Below are 15,071 nucleotides of genomic sequence, written 5' to 3' on the forward strand. Positions count from 1 at the left end.
TCGGGGTAGGAGGCCAAGGAAGAAACCTTTTATTAGCGAGGTTAATAGGAAAAAGAGACTTGAGTTTGCTCTGACCTATCGAAGTAAGCCAATGGAGTTTTGGAAGCAAGTTATTTTTTCTGATGAGAGTAAGTTTGAAATATTTCGGCCAAAAAGCATTTTAACTGTTTGGAGGAAAAAAGGTACTGCTCTTGATCAGAAAAATATCTTGTCAACAATTAAGTATGGTGGGGGAAATGTGATGGTTTGGGGCTGTATGGTGCATAATGGGGTTGGAAATTTGGAAGTTATTAATTGTAGGGTGACAGCTTTATCGTATATAGAGGTTTTGCACCGTAACTTGAAAAGCAGTGCTAGAAAATTAGGCCTCCAAAACACCTATATATTCCAGCAAGATAATGATCCTAGACATTCCGCGAATGTAACAAGGGAATGATTGCTTTATAATGCACCAAGAAGGCTACGCACTCTCCCCCAATCTCCTGATCTGAACCCGATCGAACATCTTTGGCACCATCTAGATCAAGAAGTAAGGAATAACCACATTACGGGAAGAGATTCTTTAGAATCTACATTGATTCATTCCTGGAATAATATTTCCTCAGATATTACCAAAAAGTTAGTAGAATCTATGCCACGAAGATTAGAAGCAGTCATTAAGGCCAATGGATTGCATACAAGATATTAAAAAGCAAATCACCGATAATGAAAAATGTTTTTATTTATTTCACTAAGTGTGCTAATACTTTTTTTGCAAAAATATAATAATGTTTTTTTGTTTTAAATTCTGTAAAAGCAAGTGTGCTTTTTATTTTCACTTACTTTTGTTTTTACTATAATAAAGGTAAAGAAAATCCTAGTTTGGATTAGTTTGGTTATTTTATCTTGCAAGAATTTTAAATTAGCTTAGTGTGCTAATACTTTTTTTGTCAACTGTATGCTCAATGTTGTCATTTATCATTATCTTAATATTGTATATTTTTCTCTTTTCAGAGAATCTGAAGATGCCATATTTGCTCCTTGCTAAAGGAGATCAACCACAAGTTGTTATTATTGAAGAGGGAACTGATGATCAGTTGGTAAGGAAAAAAAATTCAAATATTTCAGTGTGTTAAATTATCATAAATTAAAGCTTTGATTAATATCATTGTGGGCTTTGACTTCTAAAATAACTAAATTCCCAAAAAATAAATATAAAAATGGAAAAAGACTAGTTGCTACGCTAGATGTTTTACAAACGTACTGGTGTTAGCCAAATTTTCTACAAATGTCTCTAAAATCAAATCAATGTCCGACAAATTTGTCGCTTTTAAATACATTTGGAATTTACGAAATATTTATGAAAAGTAGCTTTTTGTATCGAATTCTTTACATTAAAAAAATTTCTTGTACTAATTTTATTGTTTTACGAGTGTTACGAAATTCATACGGGTGAAGTTCAAATGGTTTAAAAAATTTTAAATTTACGTATTAAAAATTTAAACTTTACATGCAATTTAATTAATTTGAGTACTTTGCATTCATGTACTGACAATATAATTTTTCATCAATAAAATATTTTTTGCTCTTTTAGAATCGACAGTATTTAAAATTTTATAATTTTTAGATAATTTATTTTTAATATTATATTTTGTTCTCATTTTCTCTGTTTTCCTCATTTATTTATTTGGTCTCAGCATTTTAATCTCTATGTTATATCTGTTCGCTAATATTTTATCTTTTTTTCTCTTAATTTTAATAAATATTAATCTTCAATCATTATGGGGTAATGAACTTAATTAGTTTTAGAGTGTTATAGATGGCAATTAATAATTTTTGATGTGTACCATGACATGAATTATGTAATTTTTCTCGAGTTTGTCTACCATATTAAGTTTTTGAACCATTAAATGAATACCTAGGTGGTCCTATTGAACTACTAAGTTTTCTTTTCTGGTGTAAACTTTAAGGATGACCTTAAACTTTTTTTTCTTAAAAATTAGCATACCTTTTTGATAAAAGCGAAATTATTTAATTATTATTTACTTATGTCTTAAAGGACACTGAAGTTCAGTTGTTAATAATGTTGCAGCTACTAATGTTACAGCTGTTATGATTGTCACATAATTGTATTATGAAACAATTTTTCAAAGTACTAAATTCAGTCTAGTTAACAGTAGTTGTCATAATAATAATAATAATTTAATAACATAATAATTTAATTACTAAAAAGCTCCTAAATTCTTAATATTCATTAAAACTGTTATGCATTTATTCAATTGTAGCTTTAATTAAATTTACAATTATAAAAATAAACATTCTTTCATAATATATCCATACATGTACTTTACGCTTATGAAAAGTCTAAAATGGTAGTTATTGAGGGATACAAATTTTGAAATTAGATTCAAGTATTTAAGAATTATTAAAATAAAAAAACTTTTTTAAAATCAATATGGCTTTGGATATGTTACAGATTTTGTCTCAGCATTTAACTGATTAACTTGTCTATTGTATGCTGCGGCCGCAATTTCAGTCCCAAGCGCAGCATCTCTATCAATAAACTAGGATGGAAATTTGTTTTCTGTGCATTTAAATACTAGGAAAATAAAGCGTAATTATTTTGTTGTTTATCCCGTTTGTTATTTTATTATAATTTTATTAGTAGTAAAATGAAAGATAACTAATTTGTTAGCATATTTTTTTTTCTTTGGAAGTTTTCAGGCTTTTCATTGGAAGGTGAAGGGAAAGAATAATTATCATGCTGTAGTTATTCATATTTATCATACTATAATTTACTGTAGTTTTCTATATCTATAACCTTTACTTTGGTAGTCTTAATTAATTTATGGAATTTGCAAAAATTTTATTATTCTTTAGTTTTATTATTTTTTACTTTAGATGCATATTTTTTGGACAATACACATTTTAAATGCAAAGGTGGTTTATTGTGGCTGTTATTTTAATTTATGATTAATAATTGAATAGTTTATTAAATTGAGAAAAGTTTTTAAAGTTATCTCTGTTTGTTATTTTTAAGTTGTCAAATTAGTATATAAAACATTGAAATTTATTGACGATTCGAGTAATAATCACGTTAATTCTTAATTTACAGGAGGCTCATGGATATTTGGAAAGCCCATGTCGAAGATGTATATACCATACATTTTGTTTCCTCACAGCAGGCATATTGCTTCTGCTGGTTAAATGGTATCCTAACTGGAGGGTAAAATTAATTTGCAGGCCATGCAGTGTTTCATCCGCTAATGTACTTATTTTAAAAGTATGTTACAATACTAAATTCTTTATTTTGTAATTTCCTTTTTATGATAATGATTTGTATAAATTGTTTGATTTTAGTGTGCAACAATTTAATTTTGGAATAAAGCAAAACAATGTGAATAAGAATTTTTTTTATGTTGTTCTGCTTATTCATACGTAGCACTAAGTATGATCTATCCTCATTTAAATTTAGTTCTTGCTTGCAACACATTTTTAAGGAAGTTGGTATTTTTTTGTTTTTCTTCATTTTTTAATTATTACTACTTTTAAAATTTCACTGATTAAGTTTTTCGAAGCTCTTTTGACAAGGAAAAATAAAAATAATCCACAGTTTTAATGCTTTATCAGGAGTCTGTTTAGAAGAAATTTGGGTCCGTTAGCGGACCCTTCACAAAATAATTTATCTTTTAATTGGACTCTTCACAAATTTGTTTATTTTCATTATTGTTTTGTTAATCGAATAAACCCTTCCCAGAAAGGGGGGGAGAGGAAAGTAAACAAACTAAGTTTTGACTTCGTCAGGCGCTTCTTCCTTTATTCATCCGAAATGAATATTCTGCATTCAGCAGCATAGGCTAAATATCAAATATTTGTATGTTGCATCTCTAATTTTGTAGCAACAATTGCTGTTTACTTTTTAAAATTTAATTTTTTTTAATTCTAATTTTACATTGTTGAGCATAATCTTGTATGTCTTTACACTTTAAAAACTCCTTGAAAAAGTTTTTTGCAATAACAGGACCCTATTTGCACAAATTCACAAAAGCAGGACCCTGGTTGAAAGAATGTAACTTAACGTTTATTTTATATTCACAAATACTCGAGTAATTTTTTCACAATTTTTCAAAAATGGACCTTTCACAAAATGTCTGGACAGGCCCCAGCTTATACTTGAAGCACTGAATTTAAACTGTATAGGCCATCTTACTGTTAAGAATTGTTTGAGCTTTAGAACAGATAAATAACTAAAATATTTTGAAAATTAACTTTAAAAATTGCCAATTTGGTGAAATTTCCCCTCCTAGATAGAAATTATTTAAATCGATGTATTATTCCCATTTTTTGCCAATTTTTATGAGCCCAAATTATGGAGCATTGGAGTAAGTTTCTAAACATGAAAAAAAAATTAGTGCTTTTTTTCTCCAAAACTGTTGCTTTTCTCCATATTGACGTTTTGCTCCATTTTCAGAATAAAGATAGAGGGTGCTGGCCAAAGATAGGCTTAACTTGACCAAATGGTCATGAGTAACTGTTGCAAACTTACATCAGTTATGAAAATAACATTTTTCACAAAAAAAGCATAATTTCATCCAAGCCTTCGAAAAAGATGCTTAACTTTACTTCATGAAATAACTTGTCCATTAAAAATATGAAGTTTGTATAATTGTGATTTAGTGCATGGTTTCATTTTCAGATTAATTATTTTGAGCAATTTATTTATGTAATAAAACAGTAACATTACAGCTTTACTGTTTAAGCAGCTAAAAAGACGTATTAGCAAAGGAAGTTGAATAAAATAAACATTAGATTATAATGATAAGATTATAAATTACGATAAGTTGATTATAAAAGTTGATAACATTCTAATCAATCTGTACATTATCAATATTTATTTTGAAACTTGTTATCATTAGTTTATTTTTTTAAATTTGAAATATAAACAAATGTCATTAAAATGTAAGGATTTCTAATCACTTAACTAAAATTCTAATCAGGATTGCTGTAATTTATATCACTTGATTTTGTTTTTAAAAAAAACCAATGATCTAAATCAGCTAATTTTTATTTTTTTTAGAAATCATTGCTTTAAGCTAAATATTATTAATAAAACATACTCTTACATATAAAACAAAGTATGTAAATTTTTTTTTGAAGATTCATTCCATTTATATTGAAACAGTTATACAGAGAAATAATGCAACATGAATGAATATTAATTAATATTTGATGTTAAAATGGATTAATTGAAGAAAAGCCAAACTAAAAGTGGATAAAAATGATGTGAAAATTTTAAATTATAGTTTTTTATTAGCTGTAGGTAACTGACAAAGTGGGTCGTTGTTATAACAAAAGCTTCTGAATGAGCTTGAACAAAAATAACTATGATTTTACTTCTTTAGTGATTAATTTGTATCAATTATATTGTAATTTTAACAATTTTAGTTCAAAATGTAAAGTATTTTAATTATAGTTTTGCTTTTAAATAATATTAAGCATTTTATCAGAGCTTAGATCTGTAAATGTTAAAAATTAAAAAAAAAAATCATGATTTTTGCCATTCTGAGTGCATTTATTTTCATAATATTTATTATTCTGTGTCTAAAAATGTATAGAAGAATAAAGCCTAATATCTGCTTTTTTTAAATTTTTTTTTAAGGATCTCCACGGTAGTGTGTCAGTAATAAATGTTATTGTACAGCCTGTGACATTTACACTACCTCCAGAGCTTGCATATTCCAGATCATTATCATCTGTAAACAATCATCATGAAAATTCAATGAACTTCAATTATTCTCCGGTACGTATCCCCCCCTTAATTTGATATGTTACCTTAAATTTTTTATAAATATCTTTAATATGTTTATGTATATTGAATGTTTAATCCATTTTTCTTTTCAAAAATATTATATGCTTGGTATCTGCTCATTTTATGTATTAGATTTTATAATTGTAGATTATTCTATTTTCTTAACGAATTGTTTTTAATAGTTATTTTTGTCATTGCTTCAGCTTATCTTTTAATAGATTTCCCTGTTTGGCAATAATTAGTTCTAGCTGTTAAAAAATGTGTAAAGACTAGCTTCACTCAGGTGCAATACGCTCAGTCGTCAGAGTGTTAAAGAGGTTTTGCGATTATCTAAGTTAATTTTTTTAATGTGTAATATCTGTTTATAAACTTAATTAGCTGTGTTTATTGTTAAGTAGTTAATGAAGGAATGGCTGCTCATTGTTCAATAAGTCCTTTTTGTTTTCTTGCAACCAGAAATTTTTAAGGTTTCTAAAACTTTATGTAGAAAAAGTTTGGAATTTCGATACTCTTATAAGTTATTTTTCTCTTAGACTAACTTTAACACACTGTTTTTTTTTTTTTTCCTGTTGGTAAATAAAATCTCTCCTTTAATTTCAGGCCATTTCATATCGTTACTTCATTCATAATTGTGTGAAATATGTGTGGGATAGCAAAAACTTGTGTTTTAAACGGTTAAGGTAAGAGTTTGAACTTGATTAAAACTTTTTTTTTCTTCTAAGAAATTAAATTTTTCAATCTTAGTGCAGCTGTGGTACTGAATGACTAAAGTATAAATATTTTAGTTTTTCATTTGCTTTAAATGTTGCATTGTTAATATATAGATGTTATTATTTATACTAATATTTGTTTTATTTGGTGAACAAAATCTTTTTCATTTCCCTAAGTTAGCAACACTTGAGTCTAATGTGAAAGTACATAGAGAAATAATGAAATTTTTTCTGTACAAAATATATCTGTTCATTTTTTTTTTTTTTTTTTTTTTTTTTTTTTTTTTTTTTTTTTTTTTTTTTTTNTTTTTTTTTTTTTTTTTTGTCTTAAAGGATAATTTTGAAGTGAAATAAGTAAAAAATATAGAAACCATACCTAACTGATATTATAAAGATTCCAGAGTTGTGAAGATAAGATATAGTTTTGTAAGTCATTAAATAGATTTCAGTTAGAAAATATAGAATAGATTCTATAAACATTAGTGGTATCAAACTTCAGACAAAGTAGCTTTTCTTTATAGTTTGATTTGGTATTGAGAAAATATTCTAATATGTATATAAATGTCTTGATTTTTTGATGTACATGTAATTTTAAATTAAGTAGATATTTTCTTATGTTACATGGCACTTTAGCTACAAAGAAATACTATGTGAAGTCTTCAGATCAAAGTATTAATAATTATTTATGAATAAGGCTATTAGAATTATTTTGTTTTATAAAAAAAAAATTACTAATACACTCGTGCTACCATTTTTTATTTATTTTTTGTTGAGATAATGAATGGTGACAAACTCATTCTACACACAAATACGTTCAGAGTTTAAGAAACTTTTCTGTCTTATCACTAATTTTTGTTTTATGTGCTGCAATTGATGTGTAATTTCTCTCTTATTAGGGGCTATGACTATGGAGTTCGTTGCTCAGAATTTTATGATCGGTTCTTTGGATTCTCAGATGTTGAAGAAGGAGAAATGTATGTATATATAAATGTGTTTCTTTTTGTACCATCATTATACCATCATGTTTTTTTAAATTTTTTTTTTTTGTAATTACTATTTTTGATTGCAGGCGGGAAATTTATGGACCAAATACTATTACCATAGATGTCAGCTCCTATTTAACATTATTTATTGAAGAGGTACCCTAGGTTTTGCTATAAGTATTTCTAATGCTTTCTTTTCCTCTCATTCATGCTTTCTTTTATTCTTTGTTATTGTCTTGTTATTTTGCAAGCATTTTCTTACATATCAATTTTATTTATTTTACCTATATTTTAAAAGTGTTCAATATTCATATACTTAATTTTGTTCTTTTGTGTTTTAGGTGTTAAATCCTTTCTATATATTTCAAATTTTCAGTATAATTTTGTGGTTAATTGACAACTATAGGATATATGCAAGTTGCATTCTCATTATTTCATTGACATCCATAATTCTCACCCTTCGAGAAACTAAAAAAGTAGGTACTATTCAGTGTGCATTTCTTTTCAACTACTTCAGTTGTCACAGAGTAGCTTAAAGCATTAAAGTTTTTGTTACCTGTAAATAATCCTATGAAATTTGAGTGTAAAATGTGTGTTTTTTTTAACTTTTAACTATTTTTGACAGAATATTAAGTGAACAAATAGCATTAAACGCATGTTAGAGGTCAGTTATAAGCTTTAATGTCTGTATCTAAATAACATTTTGCCTATTATGCAAATTAAGCAGGTTATTAAAATATTCGCACTATTTGCTGTTTTGTTAAACGAGTTGTGCTGTTTTTACTGTTTCATTGATTATTTAGTTAAAAAATTTCTTAAATGCATCTGTTTTTAATTTCAAAAGTTTTGTTTCTGGCACTTTAAAAAAATTTTTTATTTGTTTTTTTATTCTAAAGAAAATTGAGTAAATATCTATGGATTAATTTTATAATGGGTAAATGGTTTTAAAAATAATAATTTTGAAAAACTCTTATTCAAATTATTTACTTAGTTTTTACATTTCTACATTTGTAATTAATAGTAAAATAATTTTATCATTTTTCAAGCATAACAAAATAAGTTTTTTCTCTCTTTTATTAAATGTCTGATGCATTATTATATTTTGAAGAAAAAATTTTTTTGTATCAAATCATTTACAGGAAGTAATGTTTGAAATTTTTTATGAGCTTATTTCTATCACCTTTTAGGTATATTTTTAGGTTTGTTTAGTTATATTTTTAGGGTAGGCCTTTTAGTTATATTTTTTTCTCTTTTATTAAAAGTCTGATGCATTATTATATTTAGAAAAAAAATATTATTTATTGTATCAAATCATTTACAGGAAGTAATGTTTGAAATTTTTTTATGAGCTTATTTCTATGACCTTTTAGTTATATTTTTAGGTTTGTTCCACAATTTAAATAGTAATTATCTCTATTTTTAGCCATGCATTTCTTGAGTTCAAGAACATTTCTATCTTTGTTTATCTAGCTCAAACTTCCAACAGTAATTGTGACTTTTTTTTTGTTAGCAACAAAAAATCTTGCGAAATATGGTTGCAAAATCAAATTCGGTTGAAGTGACTGTAAGAAGAAATACAGGAGGTATGTTGATTGGCTCAGTAATAAAGTATTAATTTAAATATAAAATATTTTATTGCAGTCTTTATTTGCTATGTTTCCTATTTTAAAAACTTTGATGCTAAAAATATGAGAAAATAGTTTTCTGAATGCCTGAGCGGTTCTCCAGGACTTTGCTAATTACATTTAATTTACATTGAGATTTTTTTCAAATTGAAATTAAGCATTAGCTAAGCTAGGACACAATTTCGTTTTCTCTTTTGCATTTGTACTAGTCCTTAGTTCATTGACCTGCAAACTTTCCCGAATTTTGTGTTTTTCTTCTGCCCCCCTCCTCGAATTGATCCGAAAATCTCTCGAGTTATGCTCCAGCCGATGGCTAAACTCAAAACTGCCAGATTTTTTTCCAGGGGGTTTTCTGCATGAATCTCAGCTTTTTTTTTTCACTCTTCAACCTTACCTCTCCCACTTTCACACTCCTATTCGACCTGCCCATATGGGAGTCATTGTATTCTTTTCCCGTGATGACATCTTAAGCGATATTACATGACATCAGCAGAATGCGATATAGAATCAGTGTTATTAAATAGAAAAAATTGTGTGGAAGAGCAAGAAAATTTTCAAGAACAAGGATAGTTTTATTATTTTTTATTAATGCTTTAAATTTTTGAGTTAGGAGTTTTATCTTTTAAATCTGTTTTTGACTGTTCTAAAACTTTTATAATTAAATCTTTCTATTTCAGTAGCAGAAGGTAAATATTTTTTTTATATTAGCAAGAAATTTCTCAAAGTTTGGAGGGTCACGGATAATTTTATTTTTATTAATATTTTACATTTTTGAGTTATGAGTTTTATCTTTAAAATCTGTTTTTCACTATTCTAAAACTTTTCTAAGTAAAACTATTTATTTCTGTAGCCAAAGGTAAGGATTCTTTTCCTAAAAAAATTTTTTTTTTAAATTTACTTTAAAAAAAATCTTGGTTTCATTTTTTTTTGTTGGAAATTTTAATTTTAATAAAATAAATACGGACTAAAATTTAAAAAAGTTGAAAATGCATGGAAGTTAATTTAATCATGAGCATTTTTTAGACAATTCAATCTTGAATGTTATTAAAAGAAAATGGAAAAGAAAATTTTGTTTGTTTCAGCTTGCTGGGTTTTGTAAGAATTCAAAACGCTACTCTATTACTGTGCTTGCTATTTCTGTGTATTTAAAGTTAGTGAAAAATACTTGCCAAAGGGAAATGATGATTCTTATTGCCTTATTTTAATCCAAGAGAAAATGTTTAAATCTATTTTTTTTTATTATAGTTTTTGAGGATGTGCCAGCGGCAGATTTAGTACCTGGAGATGTTATAGCTATACCTCCTCATGGTTGCTTAATGGCTTGTGATGCTGTACTAATTGCTGGAAATTGTATTGTTAATGAAAGCATGTTAACTGGTAAAGAAATATAGTATATTAAATTACTTATTTAAAATTTACTAGAATTAAAAAAAAAATTAAACATGTATTATAATTTCATGATTTTTTTCCTAATGTATAAATATTTTTTTTATAAAAATAGTTTACTTATTTTATTTTATTATTTTTTTTTTAAATGAATAACATTTACGATTTTATGTTTATCAGAAAAATGATATTCGTTACCTTGTGATGTTCAGTTTTAAGACTTTCACAGGGTTTTGTAGAAAATTTGGATTTTGATTGATTGTATGCATGCATTAATTTTCTCTCTCTCAATTTTCATTGAAAAAAATTTCTGCTCTTATTTATTTATTTTTTTTACATTTCTAAATGTGAAGGATTAAATTTTTTTTCTAGGCCTGTAATAGAAATATGAGTTATTTTTCTTTTTGTTTCTCTAAAGACATGTTGGTTTTGATGTTCTACTGAGTATCTCTGTTGCATTATGAACATTAAAGCCATGCACATTTCTTTATAAATTAAATATCAATGATTTTTCTCTAAGAAAATAAAATAAAATTTTTTAAAAGATAAAGAGTTTTACAAATTTCCATTTTCTTTTGTACCTTTCTATATTTTTTATTAGAACTGAAATTTGCTGTGTCTATTTGATACTTTAATTTTTCCTTAGAATTTCACAAAATAGTCTTAATCTCTACTATATTTGTATATTTCTTGTAGGTGAAAGTGTTCCTGAGACAAAAACACCACTGCTTAAGCTTGATGATGAAATTTACTGTCCCACTGTTCACAAACGCCATACTCTTTTCTGTGGTACAGAAATTATACAGACAAGATACTATGAAAACAACAGAGTTCTAGCTGTTGTTACTAGAACTGGTAAATATTTTAGTTATAGCTCATATGTTTAAATTTGTCTATACGGGCGATTCCNTTAATGGACAAAATTAAAAATTCTTGTTATTAAATTCTTCTTTTAATTCTATTTATTAAATATGCTCCAAATCTTTGTTTTGCTGCTCCAAAATTGCTTTTTTGTTGCTCCAAAGATGCTCCAAAACCATGTTTTGCCACTTGAAGCCCTGATAAGTGTAATGAAGCATTTTAAAATAAACCACTTTTTGCATATTATGGGTATCAAAAAAAATTATTTGTTGAAGGAAGTTGATGATTACCATTCGTTGAAGAGGTTGTTGAATGCTCTTTTTTGTTTGAATGTTCTTTTTTGTTGTCCATGTATTATTCCAGTATGATGTAGGCAAGAGTGATGTAGATATTAAACAATAGGAACTGCTTTAATTAGGGATTAAATTTGGTTTTATTTTTGAAATTACATGGAGCTCCTAGTTAAAGACACAAAATTATAAACTAAATTAATAAATTGAAATAAACTAAATTGATGAATTGAAAATATCACATTTAATTTTTCTCCCTAAGCATGCAATTTTTATTTGCTATATTACTCTTATCTTAACTACTGTTTTCTGATTTTCAGTATGAATCACATTAAAATTATTGCTATTAAGAATATAAAATTATTATTTAATTTTAATTACTAACAGATGACTTGTTAATATTTTGATTTATTCTTTTTAGTATCAAATGGGAAGTATTTTTTTTTAAATATAAATTAATGTGCTTATTTTTCATTAATTTGTAGGTTTTTCAACTTCTAAAGGAGAATTGGTGAGATCTATACTGTTTTCCAAACCAGTAGGCTTTAAATTCTATAAAGATGCCTACCAGTTTGTTGCTTTGCTGTTTTTCATATCTGCATTTGGAATGGCATATTCAATTTATTGCTACATTCTCAGACATGTAAGAATCTTTATGAAATTTATTTTCAAACCTGTCATTTAGAAATTTGATTTTTTTTACTTTTTAATCAATATTTTTCCCTTTTTTTGGTGTTAATTAAGATTATGAAATTTTTTATTCATACAGTTATTTGAATTGATAAAAGTTTTATTCATTTATAAAATTAATTTTCAATGATTTTTAATATCACTGGTATTGAATAATTGTGTAACTCTAGTTTTTTTCTGAAATTATTTTTAAATTTTTTATTACGCACCAAACAGTTTTGAAAAGGATTACAGCATAAATATTTTTTAGGGAAGTAGAAATCGACTTGCCTTAATTAGAGTTAGTTAGACTAGGCATGGTAATGAAATTCTATCATTGAGAATTTCATTACCATGCCTAATTTCTGATGCGTTCAAAGGAACTAGTTTTCCAAGGTATCCTGAATTTTAAAATTCTAATTTTTTTTCTTTTTTGTGAAGGTTGTTATTTTGTTAGTTTCCATACGAATGTTTTTTTTATTATAACAATTGTTAAAAAAAAATTCGGAAACTATTAATAGTTTCAAAATTTTTTAATTTAACTATTTATAGGGTTTCTTCTCCCACTTCATCTTGTCATTCATAAAAGGTCTGGCTACTTAGTATAATACAATAAAAATGTATGTAATTACTCTTACTAGTATCTTTGATATTCTTAAGAGTGTACTTTGATACTATTAAGAGTATGATACTATGCTAAATTAGGTGCAAACTTGCATCTTGTTGTTTCTTAATAAAGATTTTTTATAAAAAAAATCCATTTTCCAACTTTGTTAGACTAAGTCATATCTTCCAGTAGTGCCTTATGTTCTAGAATTTAAAGGAAATTGTTTAACTTATACAATTATAAAATATATACAATTTTAATTGAGCTGAAAGTATAAAAGTATTTTAGCAAAAAATAAATACTTCTTTTCTTAAAAAAATAATCACTAAATTTATTTTTAAAACCTTGTTTGTTTGTTGTTCATTATTTTTATGAATTGTTTTTCCACATTGCGGAATTGTTTTTCCACATTGCAGAATTGTTTTTCCATTTTAAGTTATTTCCATTTTAAGTTTTCCTTGGACTTAAACAATTTCAAAATTAAGTTATGAAATTTGTTTACGAGTACTTATTATGACATTATTTGTATCTTTATTTAAAGTCTTTTTATTATATCAGTAACAATGTGAAAAGCATACTTTCACTAAATTTTTTACCAAAATGGCTAACTGTATAGCTATTTTCATTTCTTTAAATCGCTCATTTAAAAAAAAAAATTAGTTTTAGTCACATTTATTTGTTTGTTTAGGTAGGAAATAAGTCAATGTTAAAATACATTTCTTTTTGTATTTTCTCTTGTATAATCAAATTGGATGACATCACTTTTATTTTAAAACATCTTAAGAAAATTTATATTTTGATATAAATTAATATAAAATATGTATAAATAATTAGGTCATAAATTCAAAATAGTAATAGGTAGTTATCGAGTGTTGTGTGTTAATTTTTACTTATGCTTAACTTTTTTTTCAGTCTCCTATAGGTCAAACAATTGTTCGGGCTTTAGATATCATCACAATTGTAGTTCCTCCAGCCCTCCCTGCTGCTATGACTGTTTCTATTAGTATTGCTCAAAATCGTCTAAGAAAGCAAAAGATCTTCTGCATTAACCCACCAAGAATTAATATTTGTGGAAAGCTGAAATTAATATGTTTTGATAAGGTGAGATATAAATACATGTCTAAATAATTAAAATAAGTATTTACAATGTAGTTTTAAAAGTATTTTTAACTCCAGAGATAATTTTTTAGTGATTCAATCCATATGAAGTTTTTAATTTACATTAAGGCTATTATATTGAGGCATTTTTTGGTAAATGGAGAGAAATGTTTAATTGTAGCATGCAAACAACTTCAATTTAATTTTGTTTTCCGTTTGAAGATATATATTTTATGTGTTTAATTTGTAGGTAAAAAAAAAAGTGTACACAGAAAAGTACTTGTTGTGTTCTTATGCATTTTTTTATATTATTACCTTATTTCTTTGTCGTTTGCTATTTTATGGAAAGAGACAAATAAGATTTTCCATGGGAACAGAAAACCTAAAATTATCAAAAAATCCAATTATCAGAAAAAACAAATGTCAAGGAATATTGCATTTTCAGCTAGCATTCGTATAACATTTCATTAAACATTCTTGGAAAACTCTTTGAAAATAACTTATCTTAAAATAGCCAATAATGTGGTCCAAAGTAAATAAATCTAATGTCTACAATATTATTATAATATGTTTCTTGTAAAATTTCATAGCAACATGGTTAAATTTTCTTAGATTTTTTTAAAAATAAGAATATAAATCTATTCATTTTCTATTACAAATTCTTGTTTTAGATTTGTTTTGACTATAATCAGGGTTTGTTGATTTAAATCAAATGATTTTTTTAAAAAAATCATTGATTTAAATCAACTAATTCTTTTTAAATATATATATTGATTTTAAAAGTTAAAAGTCAGTGTTTTAAATTATTGATACTTCTGTTATTTTGTTTTCTTAGTTTTAAAATTTATTTTAAATAAATTGCTGCATTAATTAATTTTAGTTAATGAAATTACTTTCGTTCTTGGTGTTTGTTAAATCCCAACACATTTGAAATTACATTTTTAAAAATGTTTTGATTCTTGAGATTGAAAGTACAGATTAAAGTAAACATTTAATGCTGTCTTAATATAGACTTGCATAGCTGTAGAAAGTAATTAATAAGCATGATTTTTTT

General features: G+C 25.9%; 1 protein-coding gene across 10 annotated transcripts in view; it reads left to right on the top strand.

Annotated features, from left to right (window-relative positions):
• LOC107453091 (anne boleyn) overlaps window positions 1–15,071 on the top strand; it is a 90,147-nt gene that overhangs the window by 41,043 nt on the left and 34,033 nt on the right. For all 10 annotated transcript variants that reach the window (XM_016069777.4, XM_071187212.1, XM_016069773.4 and 7 more), the window contains 12 exons: window positions 994–1,079; window positions 3,095–3,262; window positions 5,639–5,779; window positions 6,389–6,468; window positions 7,395–7,472; window positions 7,568–7,637; window positions 7,823–7,957; window positions 8,992–9,064; window positions 10,352–10,483; window positions 11,189–11,347; window positions 12,129–12,286; window positions 13,832–14,020. In XM_016069777.4, coding sequence (XP_015925263.1) covers window positions 1,005–1,079; window positions 3,095–3,262; window positions 5,639–5,779; window positions 6,389–6,468; window positions 7,395–7,472; window positions 7,568–7,637; window positions 7,823–7,957; window positions 8,992–9,064; window positions 10,352–10,483; window positions 11,189–11,347; window positions 12,129–12,286; window positions 13,832–14,020 — 1,458 coding nt within the window. In that variant the 5' untranslated portion in view covers window positions 994–1,004. The remainder of the gene's footprint in view (window positions 1–993; window positions 1,080–3,094; window positions 3,263–5,638; window positions 5,780–6,388; window positions 6,469–7,394; window positions 7,473–7,567; window positions 7,638–7,822; window positions 7,958–8,991; window positions 9,065–10,351; window positions 10,484–11,188; window positions 11,348–12,128; window positions 12,287–13,831; window positions 14,021–15,071) is intronic.

The sequence above is a fragment of the Parasteatoda tepidariorum genome, chromosome 10 (assembly GCF_043381705.1).
Source record: "Parasteatoda tepidariorum isolate YZ-2023 chromosome 10, CAS_Ptep_4.0, whole genome shotgun sequence".
NCBI classification, from domain to species: domain Eukaryota; kingdom Metazoa; phylum Arthropoda; class Arachnida; order Araneae; family Theridiidae; genus Parasteatoda; species Parasteatoda tepidariorum.